We start from the raw sequence: 21,487 nt of genomic DNA, 5'->3' as shown, positions 1-21,487 counted from the left end.
GGAAGAGATTTTCAGGCATGTGACGAGATTTCTCCGGCACTTGCCTTGTTTGTTTCTCGGTCACTTTTTCTGATGATGATAAGATGACTCGTTGACTGGTAGAGATGTATTTTGTTTTCTTGGGGCTAGGACATACGATTTGTCCTCAATCTCTTTTTTGTTTTTCAAGTGTTTTGTTGTTGTTTTTATTTAGAGCTGCAGTTTTCACAGTTTCCTGTCATAGCTGCAGAATTCTTTTTTTCAAGTGAAATCTGCCAGTACATAGGAGAGAGAAAAACAGAGTTGTTGTTGTTGAATGTAAGGGTGAGGGCTGGGGGTTGTGGCCTGGCATCCTGGCAGCAGCCTGGCCCTTGCCCACTCTTCGGGAGAACTCCTTGGAACAGATTTGCAAACTACTGTTTCCAAAGACAGAGACTGATTTCATTAACTCTGAATTCACAGGTTGGAATGTTATTTGCTTTCTCAAGGTAAATCACTTGTTCTGTAATAAAGGACCCTGTTATTTAGTAGATAAGCGAAGTTGCTGTGTTAGTTTCATCTAGATTTTGAGTTTCCTTTGCTTTATTCTGGGGTGGGGGGAGGGCTTTAACGTCACATCAGTGTAGATTTGTGGAAGTTATCACCCCTATGACTTAATCTTTGAAGAGCAGTGAAATCAGAAATTGGAACTTACCAGTAATTATATTGATAGTGTTGTTTAATGACATTTATATGTAATATAACCAAAATGATTTAATGATCCCAGTTAAATCATGTTAAGACTTTTGTTTACTTTTTTTCTTATTAATATAATTTAGAAACCATGAACTGTGAAATGTATTTTTAGGATTTTGCAAAAGATGAAATATTATTCCATCGTCATAGATCATAACAGTACCTGAGTACTGATTATCAGTGATAGAAATCTAGCAGATTAAAAGATAAAATAAAAGTGACTTTTAGCTATAAAAGTTTTATATATAAGTTTTGATGTGCCATTGGAGATATGACATGAATATTCCAAAGGCTAATAGAATTGGTTCTAGCCATAACTTACCATTTTTAAGATTAAATAAATAGTAATATAAATTATTTAACATTAACAGTAGTCTAAGTCAATAAATATTAATTATTAAAGTACTTTGTGGTACAGATTGAGAATCGTTGCTTTTAATTCTTTTTCCATATAGGTTTATTGACTTTAATAATACTCTAAGTATGATATCTCTGCATTTTTTGTGTTTCACACTCTAGAGGTATAAAGGAACTTATATATAATGATGGACTGAGAGCAGGAATTAAATATACTTACGATATTCCTCTTGGAATGTACATTTATTTGATTTTCAAAGTTCGTCCTTTTAGCAAGCTTAAAAGGACTCTCGCTACATCATTTCCTAGGGAAAGTGCTCTTTGGAGAAGCAGCAGCCTTGGAGGATGACTCTGAGTCAAGGTCAGACGGCAGCAGCCCCACCTTTTCAGGTAGCTCTCTCGGAGTGGCCGTGGTGTCCTCCTTGCTCTCCCCTGCTGCGCCCACCTCCTCCCCTCCCCTGCACCTCCATGGATCTTGCTCCTGGGAGGCAGCAGTGAAGCCAGCTTGCTCAAATGGTGGATGATTCAGGAGTCTTTTATAGTGTTCACTTTGAAATGTGTGTGTGTTTTCTTGCATCAAGTGTTTGCTGTTTTCCCTGGTTTAAGCTGTTTTAAAATTAGGTTTATACTCCCTGAGTATAAGTCTTTTTGAGAAGAGGATGGTGGGTAAAGTGTCTCATGAATTGCATGGGTTGTGAGGGGGAAAATGGGATTAAAAATTGTCTGAGGCTCTGAACCAGGAAGAAATAGAAAATATGAACAGACCGATTATCAGTATTGAAACTGAATCAGTAATTTAAAAACTCCCAACAAACAAAAGTCCAGGACCAGATGGCTTCACAGGTGAATTCTACCAAACATTTAGAGAAGAGTTAACACCTATCCTTGTGAAACTATTCCAAAAAATTGCAGAGGAAGGAACACTTCTAAACTCATTCTATGAGGCCACTGTCACCTTGATACTGAAACCAGACAAAGATACCACAAAAAAAGAAAATTACAGGCCAATATCATTGACGAACATAGATGTAGTCAAATAGGATTTATCCCAGGGATGCAAGGATTTTTCAGTATCCACAAATCAGTCAATGTGATAGACCACATCAACAAACTGAAGAATAAAAACCATATGATCATCTCAATAGATGCAGAGAAAGCTTCTGACAAGATTCAACACCCATTTATGATAAAAACTCCAGAAAGTGGGCATAGAGGGAACATACCTCAACATAATAAGGGCTATATATGACAAGCGCACAGCTAACATCATACTCAATGGTGAAAAGTTGAAAGCATTCCGTCTAAGATCAGGAACAAGACAAGGATGCCCAATCTCGCCACTTTTATTCAACATAGTTTTGGAAGTCCTAACCACAGCAATCAGAGAAGAAAAAGAAATAAAAAGAATCCAAGTTGGAATGGAAGAAGTAAAACTGTCAGTGTTTGCAGATGATACTATACATAAAAAATCCTAAAGATGCCACCGGAAAACTACAAGAGCTCATCAATGAATTTGGTAAAGTTGCAGGATTCAAAATTAATATACAAAATTAATATACACTAACAATAAAATGTCAGAAAGAGAAATTAAGGAAGCAATCCCGTTTAGCATCTCATCAAAAAAAGAAAAACAAAAACCTAGGAATAAACCTACCTAAGGAGGCAAAAGACCTGTACTCTAAAAACTATAAGACACTGATGAAAGAAATTGAAGACAACATAAACAGATGGAAAGATATACTGTGATCTTGGATTGGAAGAATCAATATTGTTAAAATGACCATACCCCCAAGGCAATCTACAGATTCATTGCAATCCCTATCAAATTACCAGTGGCATTTTTCACAGAACTGGAACAAAAAATTTTTTTAATTTGTATGGAAACACAAAAGACCCTGAATAGTCAAAACAATCTTGAAAAAGAAGAATGGAGCTGGAAGAATCCCTCCCTGACTTCAGACTCTACTACAAAGCTACACTAATTAAAACAGTATGGTACTGGCACAAAAACAGACACATAGATCAGTGCAACAGGATAGAAAGCCCAGAAATAAACCCACACACTTATGGTCAATTAATCTACAACATATGAGGCAAGACTATACAATGGAGGAAAGACAGTCTCTTCAATAAAGTGGTGCTGGGAACACTAGACAGCTAGATGTAGAAGAATGAAATTAGAACATTCTCTAAACCATATATGAAAATAAACTAAAAATGGATTGAAGACCTAAATGTAAGAACAGATACCATAAAACTCCTAGAGGAAAACATAGGCAGAATACTCTTTGACATAATCACAGCAGTGTTTTTCTGGGTCTGTTTCCTAGAGTAATGGAATTAAAAGCTTTTGCACAGCAAAGGAAACCATAAAGAAAATGAAAAGACAACCTACAGAATGGGAGAAAATATTTGCAAGTGACGAGACCGACAAGGGATTAATTTCCAAAATATACAAACAGCTCATACAGCTTCATGTAAAAAAAATATACAGTCCAATCAAAAAATGGGCAGAGACCTAAATAGACATTTCTCCAAAGAAGACATAGAGATAGCCAACAGGTACATGAAAAGATATTCATTATCACTAATTATTAGAGAAATGCAAATCAAAACTACAATGAGGTACCACCTCACACCAGTCAGAATGGCCATCATCAAAAAGTCTACAAATAATAAATGCTGGAGAGGGTGTGGAGAAAAGAGATCCCTCCTACACTGTGGGTGGGAATGTAAATTGGTCCAGCCACTACGGAAAAGTGGAAGTGTGGAAGTTCCTTAAAAAACTGAAAATCGAGCTACCATATGATCCAGCAATCTCACTCCTGGGCATATATCCAGAGAAAAACATGGTTTGAAAGGATACATGCACCCATATGTTCACTGCAGCGCTACTTACAATAACCAAAACGTGGAAACAATCTAAATGCCCATCGACAGAGAAATGCTTAAAGAAGACGTGGTACATATATACGATGGAATACTATTCAGCCATAAAAAAGAATGAAATAATGACATTTGCAGCAACATGGATGGACCTAGAGATTATCATACTAAGTGAAGTAAGTCAGACGGAGAAAGACAAATATCGTATGTTAGCACTTATATGTGGAGTCTTAAAAAGATGATACAAATGAACTCATTTACAAAACAGAAATAGATTCACAAAGAAAACAAACTTATGGTTACCAGAGGGGAAAGAGCAGGAGAGGGATAAATTGGGAATTTGGGTTTAACAGATATACACACTATTATATATAAAATAGATAAACAAGGACCTACTGTATAGCACAGGGAACTATATTCAATGTCTTGTAATAACCTATAATGGAAAGGAATCTGTAAATATATATATATATATATATATATATGCATGTAGCTGAATCACTGCTGTACACCTGAAACATTGTAAATCAACTATACCTCAATTAAAAAAAATTGTCTGAGGATAATTTAACTTGGAAGAAATTTACATTTGTTTACAAATAGTTATCTAAGCTCTTTATTCATCTTGTGAAAGATGAGTATTTAGTAAGATACTAATAATTGGATTAAATGAGAGTGGTTTGGGTTGTATAACCCTGTGCAAAATAATATTTTTAGATAACTGAAAATGAGGCTGAAATACTGGGGAAGGAAAATCTGAATGATTTCAGTGGTGATTACTTATTTATTGATTTAGTCTACAAAATAGAAATTGATTTTTTAACTTACAAAAATAAAGTTAAAACAACAAAAAAATTGCAGCTATACACAACATTATAAAGCCCAAGTGCTCATTGACCCACTGGCCTACAGGAGTGACACTGCTAACAGCCTGGTGTAGATTTTTATGTAGTGGTAGTATATTTATTTATTTATTTATTTATTTATAAATAAATAATTTTACTTATTTATTTATTTGGTTGCACCGGGTCTTAGTTGCAGCAGGTGGGCTCCTTAGTGGCAGCTTGCCAGCTCCTTAGTTGTGGCATATGAACTCTTAGTTGAGGCATGCGTGTGGGATCTAGTTCCCTGATCAGGGATCGAACCCAAGCCCCCTGCACTGGGAGCACAGAGTCTTAACCACTGTGCTACCGGGGAAGTCCCCATAATGGTGTTTTGTTTGTTTGTTTTGTTTTTTGTTTTTTTTTAAATGGGAATTTAAAAACTAAACTAGGAAAATGTGAAACTTTACGCTACCGGAGAGTAGGACTGGCTTAGAGGTCTTGAACAGGGTCTGGGAAGAAGGAAAGCCCATCTCCAAGAGCACTGCTTGCTTAGAGCTCCGGGCATTTGGGGTTTTTTTGTTTTTTGCTTTTTTAAATAAATTTATTTATTTTTGGCTGCGTTGGGTCTTTGTTGCTGTGCGTGGGCTTTCTCTAGTTGTGGCGAGCGGGGGCTACTCTTAGTTGCTGTGTGCGGGCTTCTCATTGCAGTGGCTTGTCTTGTTGTGGAGCACGGGCTCTAGGCACGCAGGCTTCAGTAGTGTTGGCTCTTGGGCTCTAGAGCGCAGGCTCAGTAGTTGTGGCGCACGGACTTAGTTGCTATGTGGCATGTGGGATCTTCCCGGATCAGGGCTCGAACCCTGTCCCCTGCATCGGCAGGCGGACTCTCAACCGCTGCACCACCAGGGAAGCCCTGCTCCAGGCATTTGTGACCACCCAGCCTGTGCCCCTGACCAGGCTGCCTAGGAATCGCCTAAGTCTTGTGGCTGCTCCACGCTCAGGCTGGACCAGTTGCTTAAGAACTGGAGGTGGCAGTGTTGCTGGGCAGGGTTCAGGTTTTGCACTGAAATGCCATTTGAGAATATTCACAGCACTTAAAAAGTATCTACTTGTGATCCTTATTTTATCAATACTGTAATATAGTAAAAGGTAAGTAAATAATACAGTAAACATGTTTGAAGGATGCACTGTTGTCTTGCTTTTGAAATTGAGTAGTTCATATTTTCACTGTATTTCAGGGATTCTTGCAGTTAAAACATTTGCTGATAGTGAACTTTGGGGTATTTTGCAAATATCTGATCCCGTATTGAATGCTTTTCCTGACCCTTTGAAGAATGAGTGTTTCTTTGTCTTCAGCCTCAGTCAAGGGTGAGATTGGTGGTGAGCTGGCTGCCTCTTCTGGGGTCTCCACTCCTGGCTCAGCTGCCGACTCTGTGGGTCACGACATCATCACTGAGCAGCCCCGGTCACAGCACACACTTCAGACGGACTCGGTGGATCTGACCGGCTGTGACTTGACGAGTGGTGCCACTGACGGGGACGAGGAGGACATCTTGAGCCACAGCTCCAGCCAGATTAGCGCTGTCCCGTCTGACCCTGCCATGGACCTGAACGATGGGACCCAGGCCTCCTCTCCCATCAGTGACAGCTCCCAGACCACCACCGAGGGGCCCGATTCAGCCGTGACCCCTTCCGACAGTTCTGAAATTGTGAGTGGTTGGAGGGGGCAGCCCGGTTTCTTCAGAGGGGCCTTCCCTGGAGGCCCAGACCTGGACCCTCCTGCTGGCTCACTCCATTCATCTGACCCACTGATAATAGTGTAGAGGTCACCAGCTCAGATCCTTAACAGGCAGCTCGGCCCCATCTGAGTCCTTCACTGAAGGAAACAGCCCAGTGTCTTTTGTGCCGAACGTGGAGGTCACAAGTGCATTAAAAGTTTCTTAGTATCTTGTTGGGCACAGGTTAAGTCATTATTTTGAAAGTCCTTGAGGAGCCTGTTATTAACAGACCTGTGGTCTTAATGCTGGATGATTAATAACATTAATACTGTGCGTTATTTTAACCCTTTTTGACTTTTCAAAACCTTTTACAACATGTCCCATCTTGAGCATGGCTCTGAGGGCCTCTTATCTGAGTTAGTGGACAAGAAGCGCCTCAAGAGTGGTCTAAGGTTTGCTACAGGTATATGCCAGACTTTACAGCGCCATTTTATCGAAACAGTTTGTACTGTTGTTTTGCTACTATTGAATGCATTTTATTAAGAATATATATATATATTTTACTTAAATGAATACAGAAACTGTGCGTTACAAATCATGAGCTAAAGCACTGGCAGCTCTCCACCTGTCACGTGGATGTGGTTCCTAATGGCCGAGTGGATTGCCGCTTACTCGGCTGGAGAAGGGGGCTCACGGTTGGGGTTTTTAACTAGAAGACCTGGAGGAGGATAGGACAGATAACGGGAACGGTGGGAAATGATTTTAAGTCAGGAAAGGGTGAAGAGTGCTAACCAGTAGGCTGGGAGAAGAGAAGGTTGGGAAAGCGCTGGGCTCAGTAGCACGTTAAGTGTGCGGAGGAAGTTTCTGTTGTTTGCTTATTGCACCAGCTTTCATCTTGCCTTTTCACAGTAGATAATTTCTGGGCAGGTTTGCTAGAAGTAGGACTGAATGACCATAGGAGGTTGTGAAAGCCTCCCATCTGGGAGTGCTGCAGCAGCTGTATGTTGTGTGGTAGGGCTGGGCCAGGGACCCACGCCGGGCTGTAGCCTGCAGGGAACTAAACCTCTTCCCTTGATGCTTCTCACACTGGCAGAGTTCTTTCTGATTTATGAGGTGCTTCCATGTCCTTTATTTAGTCATTAGTTATTGGCTGAACAAATGTACTGAGCATCTGTTATGTTCCAGGGATTGTCCTACAAGCCGCAGATGAAGTAGAGGGCACAACATACAAAACTGCTCACACAAAGCTAATATATATATTTTTTAATTTAATTAATTAATTAATTTATTTATTTTTGGCTGTGTTGGGTCTTCGTTTCTGTGCGAGGACTTTCTCTAGTTGCGGCAAGTGGGGGCCACTCTTCATCACGGTGCGCAGGCCTCTCACTGTTGTGGCCTCTCTTGTTGCGGAGCACAAGCTCCAGACGCGCAGGCTCAGTAGTTGTGGCTCATGGGCTCTAGAGCGCAGGCTCAGTAGTTGCGGCACACGGGCCTAGTTGCTCCGTGGCATGTGGGATCTTCCCAGACCAGGGCTCGAACCCGTGTCCCCTGCATTGGCAGGCAGATTCTCAACCACTGCGCCACCAGGGAAGCCCAAAGCTAGTATTTTAGAGTGGGACTCCTCAAACTCTTCCCATTTAGGGCCAGATAATAAATATCTTTGGCTTTGTGAACCATATGACCTGTGTTGTATACTCATCTGTGCTGTTGAAGTGCCAGAGCAGCCGTAAATATGTAAATGAACGTGCATGACTGTGTTCCAATAAAACTTTATTTACAAAAACAGCTGGTGGGCCAGGTTTGGCACACCGATGTAGTTTGCCTGCCTCTGTTCTAGAGTGTGTGCCTGTGTGGGTGGGGCAGATGATGAGCCAGTAATCAACAGGTAAATAAACACATAGTCAGATAGCAATAAGTGCCATAGAGAAAAATAAGCCAACTGTAGGGGGTGGGGATTGTCCTCATGAGATAGCCCAGTTCGGGGCTTGTCTTGGAGGGAGCCCACCACGATGAGAATTCTGCCTCGGCCATTTACAAGCTGTGTAGCCTAGCACAGTTATGGCCCTTCTTGCCTCAGTTTTCTTATCCACGAAATGAAGAGGATGACAGTACTTATGTTGTTAAGGCTTATGAGGATAAGGGAAATAATACATGTAATTACTTTTGAGCCTGCCTGGGGTGTAGTATGATATTCAAAAAATGTTGTTTTTTATTGTGGTGAAACTTCTCATTTTAACCTGTGTGGGTTCTTTTTTTTTTAAAACAGTGTGGAGAGTGGAGGAAATCATTTCTTTCTTGGTTCTTTTTGAGCAAGTAGCTCAGTTTCTTTTTAATTTAACTGGAGGGATTTGGGATGATTTTTTAAATGATATAGAATTTATTTCAGTGATAATTTAACTTGCATACTGAAGGTACATCACTCAGTTTTTCAGGTCAATTACAATTGGATGTGAAAAATTTTGCTGTATGAAATCATAACCCACATATATGGCTAAATATATGAAATATTGTGCCCAAAACTTAGTTGGGTCATTTCTAACAGTTTAGGGGATAACCTATTGGTAGACTTTTGTCTAAAAGATTTTTCCTCATTTTTGACTTACTGTAAAATTTGCTTGTGAACACAAAGACTTTTGTTTGGATTTTTTTTCTTTTTGTAATCAAAAAGAGAAATGTTCAGATTGGAATTGTTTTGGAATTTTTAGAGTTACAAAAGCTTTTTATAATGTAGCAGTAATGCGTGGTCAGTCAGCTCTTGATAACGTACACGCACGCACCCATGTGTACTTGAAGAAGTGACCTTCGTGTTGGCGTGTGAGATGTGGTCCGTGTTATTTGTGGGGTTTTGCTTTTGCCTTCCACGTTGGAGGGCTTGGTGGTGGTCGCACTCGGTGGTCGCACTTCAGAACCCTCACAGCCCCTCTTGAACTGTTTAGGTATTAGATGGTGCCGACAGCCAGTACCCAGGGATGCAAGTGGGGCAGCCCCAGGACGAGGACGAGGACGCTGCTGTGGTTCTTCCTGATGAAGACGCAGAGGCTTTCAGAAACTCTTCCATCGGTACGTTGACTTCAGGCCATGTACTACGGAGCGGCCTTGTCTTCAACCCTGACCTCTTATATCTCAGCTTCTGAGAAGAAATCTCCTGGTGTCTTTGTTTCCTGAGGTGTAAATAGCAAATGTGGAAAATCAATTGAGAAGTTATTATCCCTTTTTTAATCTAAGTCCTGTGGTTTCCTATTGACTTTTTGTAAATATGTGTATTTGTGTTTTAATTGGAAACTTGTCACTTAACCTCTCTTTCTCTGATTTTGAAGCCCTTCAACAAGCACATTTGTTGCAAAGCATGGGCCACAGCAGGCAGCCATCTGACAGCAGTATAGATAAATTTGTCTCAAGAGATGAAGCTGCTGAGCCAGGAGATCCAGAAAACAAGGTGAGACACTTAGGCCGAGACTGCTCAGCATCCCGAGCTCCCGTGAGCGTTCGGCAGTGCCCTGGTGCTGCCTGTCCACCACGCTCTTGGCTTTCCCGTCGCTGAGCTTTTGCTCAGCTGTCTCCCCTTCGCGTATTGACCTCTTCCCGGGTCTGCTCTGCTTTTCTGCCTCTCCAGGTGTGAGCGCGTCCTCACCATCTGGTGGTCATGCATGGCCTTGCAACATTCTTGGTTTTGTTCCATTGAATTGATTTGTTTGTTTGTTTATTTATTGTGGTAAAACACTCATAACAAAATTTACCGTCGTAACCATTTTGAAGTGTACAGTTCAGTGGTATTAAGTGCATTCACACTGTTGTGCAGCCGTCACCACCATCCATCCACAGAACTTTTCCCATCTTCCCAAACTGGAACTCTGTCCCCATTAGACACTAACCTCCCGTTCCCCCGGCCCCCGGCCCCTCTCACCCACCATTCTGCTTTCTGTCTCTATGGACTTGGTGACTCTAGGGACCTCATATACGTGGAACCATGCGGGATTTGTCCTTTTGTGACAGGCTTGTTTCACTCAGCAGAATGTCCTCAAGGTTCATCCGTGTTGTAGCAGGTGTCAGAACGTGTTTACTACATTTTGCTTTTCTTTCTCCTCATCTCTTAATGGACACTTGGGTTACTTCCACATTTTGTCTGTTGTAAATAATGCTGTTATCAGTGAGTGTACAAATACCTCTTCAAGACCCTGATTTCATTTCTTTAGGGTATATGTCAGAAGTGGAATTGCTGGATCATGTGATAGTTCCGTTTTTAATTTTTTGAGGAAACACTGTACTGTTTTCCGCAGCAGCTGCACCATTTTACGTTCCTACCCACAGTGCACCAGCATTCCATTTTCTCCACATCTTCGCCGGCACTTGCTGTTTTCTGCTCTTTTTGAGAGTGGCCATCACACTGGGTGTGAAGTGGTGTATCACTGTGGCTTTGATTTGAATTTCCCTGATTAGTGGTGTTGAGCATCTTTTCGTGGGTTTATTGGCCATTCGTATGCCGTCTTTGGAAAATGGCTGTTCAAGTCCTCTGCCCATTTTTTAATCAGGTTGTTCGGGGTTTTGTTGCTGCTCACTTGTCCATTGAACTGTTTAAATTATCCCTCTTGCTTACCTTGTCCGTGTAAGTGTCCTGTATTCCCAGCTAATTTTAAATTCCTTGAGGGCAAGAAGTAGTGTTTTGTACTTAGTCCCTCCACGATGCTCAGTCGCTGTAGCGACCTCGGCTGTCCCTTCTGGGCCCCCTCGCACCAGGCCCACCCCTCACAGCTTTGGGCTCCCCCAGGCTCTTTCCTCTGCCCGAGGAGCTTCCCCCGGATGCCAGGTCTCAGCTGCCCTCCTGTGTGGCTCCCTCCCTGCACATTGGGCTCAGCCCTGCCACAGCCCACATGGCCCCGGGTCAGGACTCCCTCTGGCTGGTCTGATTCTGCTCTGCCGTGGCCCGTGAGGTTGGGCACCTGTGGGTGAAGGTAGGCGTCTCTGCATCCCAAGCGCCTGGCACAGCTGCTGTTCTGGAACTATCTGTTGGATGAACTAACGAATCAATGGGTGGGTTCCGTGATTATAAGACAAACAAGTGTCAGTTTTTCTGTTCCAGCCCTGCCGGATCAAAGGCGACATTGGCCAGTCCAGTGATGAAGATTCTGCTCCTCTTGTCCATTGTGTCCGCCTTCTGTCCGCTTCATTTTTGCTAACTGGGGAAAAACACGGTAAGTGTAGAAAGGCAGGTGCAGAGTTGAAGGGAATGACTTTAGGTTTCAGAGGTCATCTTGGGAACCAGCTTTGTGCCTGTTTGCAGCAGACAGAGTAGAATCTGGGGACGAGCTTTGGTTTTCACTGACCGGAGCGGGAGGGAGGGGAAGACGGGAGCAGCTGGTTTAGTGGGTCTAGTTTTGTGTATTTGGAAGCTAGATATGTGCTGCTTTGAAGCTGAAGGTGACCCAGGTGTATTTGTTTGCAGCCTTGGTTCCGGACAGGGATGTGAGGGTCAGCGTGAAGGCACTGGCGCTCAGCTGTGTTGGAGCTGCTGTGGCCCTTCACCCTGAATCTTTCTTCGGCAGACTTTACAGAGCACCGCTTGACACCATGGAATACCCTGGTACGTTCAAAGTTTGTATCTTATTCCTCACGTTCAGTCATTATTTTGAAAACTATTTCAAACCGTCTTGACTATTTTAGTTTTAGAGCACTAAGTTTTCTTAGCTGATTTGCGGCATTTGAGGAGTGTTCTCCATAAAACACACAGTCATGTTTTTAGCTTCCTGGACCCCCTATAGATGCAGCGTTTAGTTGAAACACATACAACAAAGCGATAGAAATCTGGGAACGGCAGAGCTTATTTGCATATGAATTGGATTTATACCAAAAGCACAAATTGTATATAATCAAAATGGCTTTGGGCCACACCACCCAGGCCAGGTGTTGACACTCAGAGCCAGTGGGCACCGAGACCAGCTGGGGCAGCAGCGAGCCAGTCTCCTGTCATGCACGTTCTGGGGCGTATTCTCACGATACAGTGAATGGTGGGAAGACTCGCTCCCCTAAAGTTATCCTCCTGCCTGCTCTCTGTCTTTCCTTGGGCAAGGGGACAACCCATGCTTTTGAATTTATATTAGGTAAGTATGGACAAGTTTGAGGTTCTCTAATAATTTTTTGAGATGAAACCTTGGAATTTTGATTATTGGCTGACAACCTGGAATTATAATCCAGAAAATCTATTGTGTTGAAGGATGAATATAGAATCTTTAAACCCGGAAACGTTTTTACCACTGATGGTTATTATATTCAAGTCTTTTCTAGATTAGGATCACTGCCTCGCCCTCTTTTTCTTTCCTGAGAATTCAGCCTTTGCCCTGAGTTAGAAAGTTGACGGTAGGGACTTGTACAGTGGCCGGCCGTCTCTCTCCACAGAGGAGCAGTACGTGTCAGACATCTTGAACTACATCGACCATGGGGACCCGCAGGTCAGAGGAGCCACAGCTATCCTCTGTGGGACCCTTGTCTCCTCCATCCTCAGCAGGTCCCGCTTCCACGTGGGAGACTGGATGGGCACCGTCAGAACCCTGACAGGTAACGTCGAGTGTTCATTTTTCAGTGTTGTCTCTTCCAGATGGCATTCTCATGTTCAGGTTCACATGAAGGTGTTTGTTCCTTGCTTTTCCGATCAGGAAATACATTTTCTCTGGCGGACTGCATTCCCCTGCTGCAGAAAACTTTGAAGGACGAATCTTCTGTTACTTGCAAGTTGGCTTGTACAGCTGTGAGGGTGAGCATAGTCATTTGTGGAAATCACTTCTTTGATTAGTGGAAATTTTACCAATGTTACAGTTAAAATTGGAGCTTAACATTAAATATTTCCAGATATTCTGAACAATAATAAACATCTGTGTATCCACCACTCAGCCTTAGAAGGAAAACATTGCCAACAGTTAAGGTTTAATAGACTTTGATTTAAATCTCAGAATATTTGTTTGAAGTATACCTTCCCTAAAGGGTGTCTGTACCTTGCTCACATTAAGCGTAAAACCTGTTGAATTAAAAAACCAACAACTCTTTCAGTCCCATAGAATGGATAGAGTTAAAGTGAGGCATAGGGGTTATTTAATCCCCTTTGTTTTTTGTCGAGGGAGAGCCCCAGTCCTTTATGTGGTAGGAAACTTTATATCAGCTGGTTCATAAATCACAACTGGCTAGTCAACAGCAGTCCAAGTTAACCAGTAAAAATCAAAACAAAAACCCTACAATTGTCAGATTTATGGGATACCGTCCCTTTGGCCCGGCCAGAATTGTTCCTCAGTGCGAGTTGTTTGCCAAGTTTCAGTCAGTCTGTCTTTGCTGGAGCAGAAGGAAGGGGGTTGGCGGCAGGCAGCAGGCCGTGTGTGGAACTGCCCACGAGTGTGCTCAGGGCTCGGGGGAGGGTGCAGCCTCGGAAGCCCCGTCCTGTCCGCTCGTGCGGCCAAGGGCAGGGTCACGTCAGGAAGGGCTCGGGTGCTGTGTCCCGTGTGCTGGGCGCGTGGCTGAGCTCGGGTTTAGTGGTGGCGGTGTGGCGCGTGGTCGGTGATGGCGAGGCTGGTGTCTGGGAGGAGAGGCCAGGGTAGAGGCAGAGACGGGGAAGAAAACGGTTTTGTGGAAGGGACACATTTACTTTGCAACTCGAGTTTATGGAGGTGAGTGTATATCATAAGTGTTTCTGAGAGATGTGGAAACAGGGCAGCATCCCTGTCGCTGTTAAAGGAAGACGGAGCGGGGACGGTGGGAGGGGTCGGCGGAGGCCCACCTGCCGCCCGCTGTGCCTTCCAGCTCTGCGTCATGAGTCTCTGCAGCAGCAGCTACAGCGAGTGGGGGCTGCAGCTCCTCACCGACATGCTGGCCCTGCGGAGCAGCTCCTACTGGCTGGTGAGGACGGAGCTTCTGGAGACCGTGGCAGAGATCGACTTCAGGTGAGTGAGTCGGGCTCGTCGGGTCGGCGAACCACAGCCGCTCCCAAGTCTGAACAGGCGTTGGAAGACCCGGTCCGCTGGTGCCAGTAGTGACGCTTATCAAGTGACCCGTGTCAGCATCGGAGTGGTTTGCACGGCTGCCGCTGCCCGTCTCCTCCTTGACTTTGCCCCCTTCCTGGAATGTTTACGTACAGGCAGAGGAGTGGGGTTTTCCAGTAGTCTTAGTCATCTAGGTGTTCTGGGTGGTGTGAATAAAAGAGCTCGAACTTCTAAGACAGTGAAGCTTGTGTCACTTGTGCTTGTTTAAACGAGTGTACTTAGCACTGTACTGAACTTAGCTGATCTGTATTGTGTTGCAGCTAAAAATAACTTCTGATGCCTTGCAGTTTTCATTTTCTAAGAGTAAATTTTCTTTCCAGATGATTTCTCTCCATGCTTTCTTTTAGACGGGAAATGGTCCTTTATTGTCCGGGAATATTGTGCTTTTCAGCCGCCATTTATAGAGTGCTTGTTGCGTGCCAGGCTGGGCTAGGTGACCTCTGTGGGTTACCTTCTCTCAACCTCACAACATCTCCATGAAGTCGGGGTTGCTTTCACCTACGCCTCACAGACAGGACCCTGAGCGGGGCGGGCGGGGACCTTCCGGTCTTGGGGAGGCACCAGAGTCTCAGCCCCCTCCCCACAGTCTGCCCCTCTGAGCTGATTCTGTAGGGCACTTGGGTCTTTCAAAATAACAGCTGCTCATATCCATTTTGAAGGAAAATAGTTTCCTGAGCAGTGTCTGACTGAGTCTGGAGTCAGGAGAGCAGTGTAAATTCTACTTGTTTGGAAAACGTGAGTCTTTCTGCTGTTTTAAGCAAGGCTGCCTCAGAGCCTTCCCTGGCTCTTGGTTAATGTGCTGGAACCGGCCGTCTTCCTTGCTCTGTCAGTCGTGCAGGCCATCAGCGGGTGTTTGTTCAGTAACTAAATTGTTTCATTGTGAAATATGTTCTTTTGTGTTAGGTTGGTGAGCTTTTTGGAGGCAAAAGCAGAAAACCTACACAGAAGGGCCCATCATTATACAGGGGTAAGCCCTTCATTTTTGTGAGGCCGTGATTTAACTTCCAGGAAGTGCACTTTCCTAGTGGAGTAGAATGTCTTGGAATGCATTCTGTCCTAGATTTATTTCACATGAAGTATTTATTGACATCCTGAAAGTTGTGATTGTATGCGTGACTTTAGGACTGGTGATGTTGAGTTCTTCCTCACTGGCTTTCCAAAATATCTGACCTAAAACTTAGTTAATATATCTGTTTTTATTATCCTTCTTTCCAAAGCTTTTAAAACTGCAAGAACGAGTGCTCAATAACATTGTCATCTATTTGCTTGGGGATGAAGACCCCAGGGTGCGCCACGTTGCTGCAGCTTCGTTAACGAGGTACTTACCAAGTATTTTATCTCTTTTCACTTTCTTGGTTAAAGTACTAAATGATACGAGAATGGGAAGAGAGGGGAAAATTCAGAGGACATGGGGCAGTATTCCTAAATCTTTTGAGCTCACAGTCAGCTACTCTTAAACTATCAAAAAAGGTATTTTTCACTACCTTAAGGGTCTAAAATGGAAATTTAAACAACAAAGTACTAGCTTCATATTATAAAAGTAATGCACTTTCATGGCCAGAATTTTGAAATATGGAGACTAGCACTGGAAAAATCACCTTCGGTTCTACCATTGGAGATAACCACTGTTAACATTTTTTCCTGTAATCCTGTGTACAAGTTTCTTTTTCAAAATTGGGACAAAATGTACATGCAGTTCTGTTATCTGATAATTTCCACATAATGTATTATTAGCATCTTCCTGTTGGAAATACTCTTCTAAAAAAGAAATTTTAACTGGCATTGTTGTCTGGGGCGGCACCCTCTATTCAAATATATTCATATTTCCCTACTGAAGTGCATGACATTTCATATAGTGTGAGATAAATAAAGCCTGTAAATATTGTTTAAAAAGTTTTTTAGTTAGTGGCCACTTTTTCACTATGTAGTTGTGATAAATTTTTATATAAATATTATTTGGTTGGATATTAAATCTTTATTGATTTAAATAATGAATAATGGTTCAGTGACTGTTGTTATACATAAATGTTTATGTGTAATTTTTTTTCTTAGAATTAATTCCTGGAAGTTGAGTTACTAGGCCAGGCAAGCTTTCTGATTTTCCCTAGTAGCTTTATTGAGGTATAATTTTATATCTCTAAAATTTACACATTTTAAGTGTACAGTTAAATGAGTTTTGGTAAATTTACAGAGTTATGCAACCTTCACCACAATCCAATTTTAGAACATTTCCATCATCTCAAAAAGATCTTTTGTGCCCATTTGCAATAATTCCCAATTCCCACCTGGCCACAGGCAACCACTAATCTGTTTCCTGACTTTAGAGGTTTGCCTTTTCTACATGTTCTATATAAATGAGGTCACATAATAAACAGATGGGACTTTGGCGTCTGGCTTCTTTTGCCTAGTTTTTGAGATTTGTCCATGCTACGTGGTGTGTTTGTTCCTTTCATTGTTGAATAGTATTCTGTTACATAGATAATACTCTGTTTTATTTATACCTTCACCAGGTGGTATTATTATTTTCACTTTTTGACTACTATGAATCATGCTTTTCATTTCTCATGGGTAGATACCTAGAAGTGGATTTTTATGGGTTTTGGTACTTATTGTGAAATTACTGTCCAGAAACAGATCAGTTTATGCTCCCACTCCCAGAATAGGATTGTGCCTGATTCTTCTCACCAAAACAGTATTTCAAAAGAAGTTAAATATGTGTCAGTTGTTCAGGCAGTCATTGGTATTTCCTATTAAAGTAACTTCTATCTTGTTTTAAAAGTAATGTTTACTGAACAAAATTTAGGAAAAATGTAAAGGAGGAAATAAAAATCTTTGTAATCAAACTGCTCAAAAGAAAACCAGTTACATTTCGGTGGATATTCTTTCGGTTTTCAATGCGGTCATTTGCATTTCTTTGATTACTTGTGAGGTGTACCTTTTCATGGATTTAACTGGATTTATATAACTTACTTGATCAAAGATCTTGGATCTTTACCATTTTCTGTGAATGATAGTAGTTTATTAAGCCTTAGGAAAAAATTATACTTACGACCAGGTCTTCATGGAGGAAAGAGACTTTAAGTAAAGACACTGGGTTTGCAAACTAATGTGATAAAACAGTTGACTGTTTCTAAAAGTTATGGGCCCGTCTGTAGGCGTGTGAGTGCTCACACAGGGCGTGTGCCGAGCGCTGATTGCAGGGAGGCGCCCATGTGCCCCCTGCATTGTGCCTCTGAGTTCACTTTGGATTTGTGAGGGACCTCAGCTGGAGCTCTGCACCTGGGAGTGTGTGGGACGGTTTTGCAGACAAAATTGCAGAAGAGAGTAAGGGACAGCCCCTGGCATTCAGATCTGCCCTGTACTCAGTGCTTCCTGTGCACCTTGGCTTCACGCACTTGTTGACGCTGATCAAGATGGTTAGAAAGAGAACTTTCAAGGTTTTTTAAATCAAAGCATTTAATTATGTGTAGAGAGATGTATGTAACTGTATGACAGACAGGAAGAGAGTCCAGCGCCTGGTCTTTTCAGAGCGGGTTTGTGGGGGAGTAGCCCTGCGATCGGAGCCTCTGCTCTTAATTCCCCTGACGAAGGAAGTGTCTTTGGGTAGCCGGAGGGAGGGGATCACAGGTGGGTTTCAGGTACTTTCTAAGGAAAATAAACCTTGCTTTTATGTCAGGCTTGTCCCGAAGCTGTTTTATAAGTGCGACCAAGGACAGGCTGACGCAGTCGTGGCCATGGCGAGAGGTCAAAGCAGCGTTCACCTGAAGCCTCTCATGCACGAGGCGCAGCCTCCGTCTCACTTCTCCACCAGCACCATAACCAGGTACCCCTGCTAGCCGAGGAAAGCGTGCCCTGGGCTCACTCTAAAGCCTCGTGTTTTCTAGAGAAAACGCTTGGAATAGGCGCTCCTCCCTTGATGGGGCGCTTCTCTTTTTCAGGGTCTACCACCCCGCCTCTTTATTTAAGCTCTGCTGCAGCCACACAGCAGTGACCTCGTAAATCGTATGATCGTTGGTTATGAGCCACATACCGACAGCTGTATTTTTCTCTAGGACTCTAATGCTATGTCTTCTCTAAAAATTTGTCCTTAAAATTTTCACTATATTTGTGTTACCTATGAAGAGTATAGTTATATCATGACATTACTGTTTAGGTGAGCAGGTTGTTAAAGAGTGTCAGTGTTATTTAGGGTTATCGCTAGTTCAGTGATGTGCAATTATTATTATTCACATTTTTTTGTGAGAGTCTTTTATATACAATTTCAAATGGTTGTACACAGCCCATTCTTTTCTGTGTCTTTTAGACTAGAAGACTAACATAGACTGTGTTTTTTATTGTTGAGGACAGGACACTGAGGGAAACAAAAGTGAATCAACGCTAATCCTACCTGGGCTTCATTTATGTAGTTGGGGAATTAGAATTCGTATGTAACTACAAGGAGGGACTGAAATTGACACGTGCCAGGAATGGAGTATGGAAAAGTGGCAGTACTGTAGTGGGAAAGGACTTTCTTTTGTCCAGAATCAGGAGTAGATTCATGAAGGATTTCTTTTAACTTAAAGCTTGAAAAATGGGCAGCTTTGGACACGTAGAGAGATTGCAGGCAAGGCTGTGTCGAAGAGAGCATTGCTCCAGTGCTGTGGTGTTGGGAACTGGAGGAGGAGAGGGGTGATCGCAGCCATTTTCCTAGAATAATGACCACCTTTATTCCCAGTCTTTCTTTAACTTAAAAGTCAAGACTGCTTTAACCTCTTGTAGCCTTTAATCTTAAAATTTTAAGTGCCATTTGAATTTTGAAAATGTCATAAGCTTCAGTGGTAGATTATAAGTCTCCACGTCTCTTTCTCATTAGAATATATAGAGGCTATAACCTACTACCAAGCATAACAGACGTCACTATGGAAAATAACCTTTCGAGAGTCATTGCAGCAGTTTCTCATGAGCTAATCACATCAACCACGAGGGCGCTCACAGTAAGACTCTTTTGGTTGGTCTTAATGAGGTTACTTTTCAGTAGTTTGTGTGGTCAGTTCTTAACGGTAGGATGCTTGTATTAGAGCTCTTATATGTGCGGCTTACTAAGAAATTGTGCTTCTGTGAATAAAACCTGGGTTTATTCCAATGGGAATGGAAACAACTTTTTTTTTTCTGAACATTAAATATGTTCATTGTAAAAAAATTCAGCCAGGGGAACTCCCCAGCGGTCCGGTGGTTAGGAATTGGCGCTTTCACTGCCGCGGGCCTGGGTTCAGTCCCTGGCTGGGAACTAAGATCCCACAAGCCGCGCGTCGCGGCCAAAAAATTAAAATCAGTCAATCAATCAATCAGCCAGTCTAGGAAGACATAACAAAGAAAAGAAAAACTACCATAATCTGAATTGGTAGTATATCAGAAGTTTAAAATATCTCTAGACTAATTGACTCAGTGACTTTATAATACATACGAAGCGGAAAAAAATCAGAAATGCCAACAAAGATTTTTGTGTAATGTGATTATCTGTATCATTATTTGTGATGCTGAAATTGTAAAAGAACCATAATGTCCAAGAGTCCAAAACTGATTAAGTTCTGATTATAACTAAATTCTGTATAGATGGTGATATGTTTATTATGCACTTATTAACATGGTGCTTTGGAGGGTTTTGAACAATCTGTAGAATGGCCATCTGGGTTATAATGAGTGAAAGAAGGCGCAGTACAAAACTGTGTATGCCTGTGCACAGACAGACCCTGCTTGTGAAAAATAATGTTCACATTAAACGCATTTCTTACATACTTAAGAAAATGATGGGCAGAAAAGTTCCAAAATAAATTTTAGGATTATGAATGATTATGCTTTTTAAGATATTCACAAATTTTCTAAAATGAACAGGTCTAACTTCCATAATCAGAAAAAAAGAATGTTACACGAAAGTAGTGCCAATTTGCTGATTACCAGGTTAAATCTTGTCATTTATTTTATGTGACAGAAGGAATGCTTTCATGTTGTGAAAACTCAGGCAGTTATGATTAGACTATCTTGATAAGGATATAAGTGCCTTTCAAACTTAAATATTGTCTGGGCTGTCTGCAGTTTGGTCTTCCCTTGATTTGTTCAAAATATTATAAACATTATTTGTATTTATTGTGGCCTACGTATGTCAGACAGTGTTCTAGGCTTGGGATGTAAAAACTAAGAGGATCCCTGCCCTTGTGGTTCTTTCAGTCTGGTTAGGAAGATGGACATTAATCTGCAGGAGCAGATGGGGTGGGGTGAGCTGGGGTAGGAAGGGCACTCCTGGTGGGGGCGGGGAGCACGATGGTTAAAGTTGGAGCCAGAGGAGGTGCATCACTCCTGGCCTCTCCTCACTGGGATATAATCGACCCTCCTTAAACCTGTATCTCAGTTGTCCAGCTGTATCTTCTAAGGTATGAACTTGTATCATGGGAGGACAGATGTCTTATCGTTAGATACAGATCGCAATTTTGTTTTCATTGTTCGTACTCGTTATAAAGGGAAAAAGGAGGTTCAATTTAATAAACTTTTTTGGTGTTTGAGTGTGATTTTCTCATTCCTTTCTTCTTTAGTTTGGATGCTGTGAAGCTCTGTGTCTTCTTTCAACTGCCTTTCCAGTTTGCATTTGGAGTTTAGGTTGGCATTGTGGGTATGTATTTTCCTCGGCGCATGGCTGTCTACAATTATGTGATACAAACATAGTTATACGGATCCCTTTCTTTCTTTCTTTTTAAGTCTCACCTTAACAGTTTCACCTTTTGGAAAAATACCCATTGGAATATTTGCTTCTGCCCTGTTAGTTGTGTGGGAAGCTAGAGAAGGAGCTATTGGGAAATACTGAATTACTTTTAATTCTAATGGACGTCAGATGCTCACTCTTAAGCATTTTGGAGGATCTGAGTGTATGATTTGCAGGTTAATTTAAGGGAATTTGCATATGCTGGCAAAAGACTTTTCTAATTGGCTTGATTCTCTCCAA

The 21,487-nt window shown here is 42.2% G+C and overlaps 1 protein-coding gene across 13 annotated transcripts in view; it reads left to right on the top strand.

Annotated features, from left to right (window-relative positions):
• Positions 1 to 21,487, top strand: part of HTT (huntingtin) — a 136,491-nt gene that overhangs the window by 40,804 nt on the left and 74,200 nt on the right. For 11 of the 13 annotated variants that reach the window (XR_003432310.1, XM_027103848.1, XM_027103846.1 and 8 more), the window contains 14 exons: positions 1,381 to 1,461; positions 6,135 to 6,487; positions 9,433 to 9,556; positions 9,814 to 9,932; positions 11,574 to 11,685; positions 11,937 to 12,074; positions 12,887 to 13,045; positions 13,144 to 13,241; positions 14,276 to 14,415; positions 15,418 to 15,481; positions 15,732 to 15,832; positions 18,191 to 18,337; positions 19,367 to 19,487; positions 21,081 to 21,157. Coding sequence is in view for 12 of the 13 variants with exons in the window: in XM_027103848.1 (XP_026959649.1) it covers positions 1,381 to 1,461; positions 6,135 to 6,487; positions 9,433 to 9,556; positions 9,814 to 9,932; positions 11,574 to 11,685; positions 11,937 to 12,074; positions 12,887 to 13,045; positions 13,144 to 13,241; positions 14,276 to 14,415; positions 15,418 to 15,481; positions 15,732 to 15,832; positions 18,191 to 18,337; positions 19,367 to 19,487; positions 21,081 to 21,157 (1,834 nt within the window). In the remaining variant the exon portion in view is untranslated. The remainder of the gene's footprint in view (positions 1 to 1,380; positions 1,462 to 6,134; positions 6,488 to 9,432; positions 9,557 to 9,813; positions 9,933 to 11,573; positions 11,686 to 11,936; positions 12,075 to 12,886; positions 13,046 to 13,143; positions 13,242 to 14,275; positions 14,416 to 15,417; positions 15,482 to 15,731; positions 15,833 to 18,190; positions 18,338 to 19,366; positions 19,488 to 21,080; positions 21,158 to 21,487) is intronic. The other 2 variants (XM_027103849.1, XM_027103847.1) reach the window with 1 other exon arrangement.

Source organism: Aethalodelphis obliquidens, unplaced genomic scaffold (genome assembly GCF_003676395.1).
Source record: "Aethalodelphis obliquidens isolate GAN/ISIS:26980383/991018 unplaced genomic scaffold, ASM367639v1 scaffold6, whole genome shotgun sequence".
Lineage (NCBI taxonomy): Eukaryota > Metazoa > Chordata > Mammalia > Artiodactyla > Delphinidae > Aethalodelphis > Aethalodelphis obliquidens.
The sequence above is the reverse complement of the archived record's forward strand: the minus strand, read 5'-3'. Positions and strand labels throughout refer to the sequence as shown.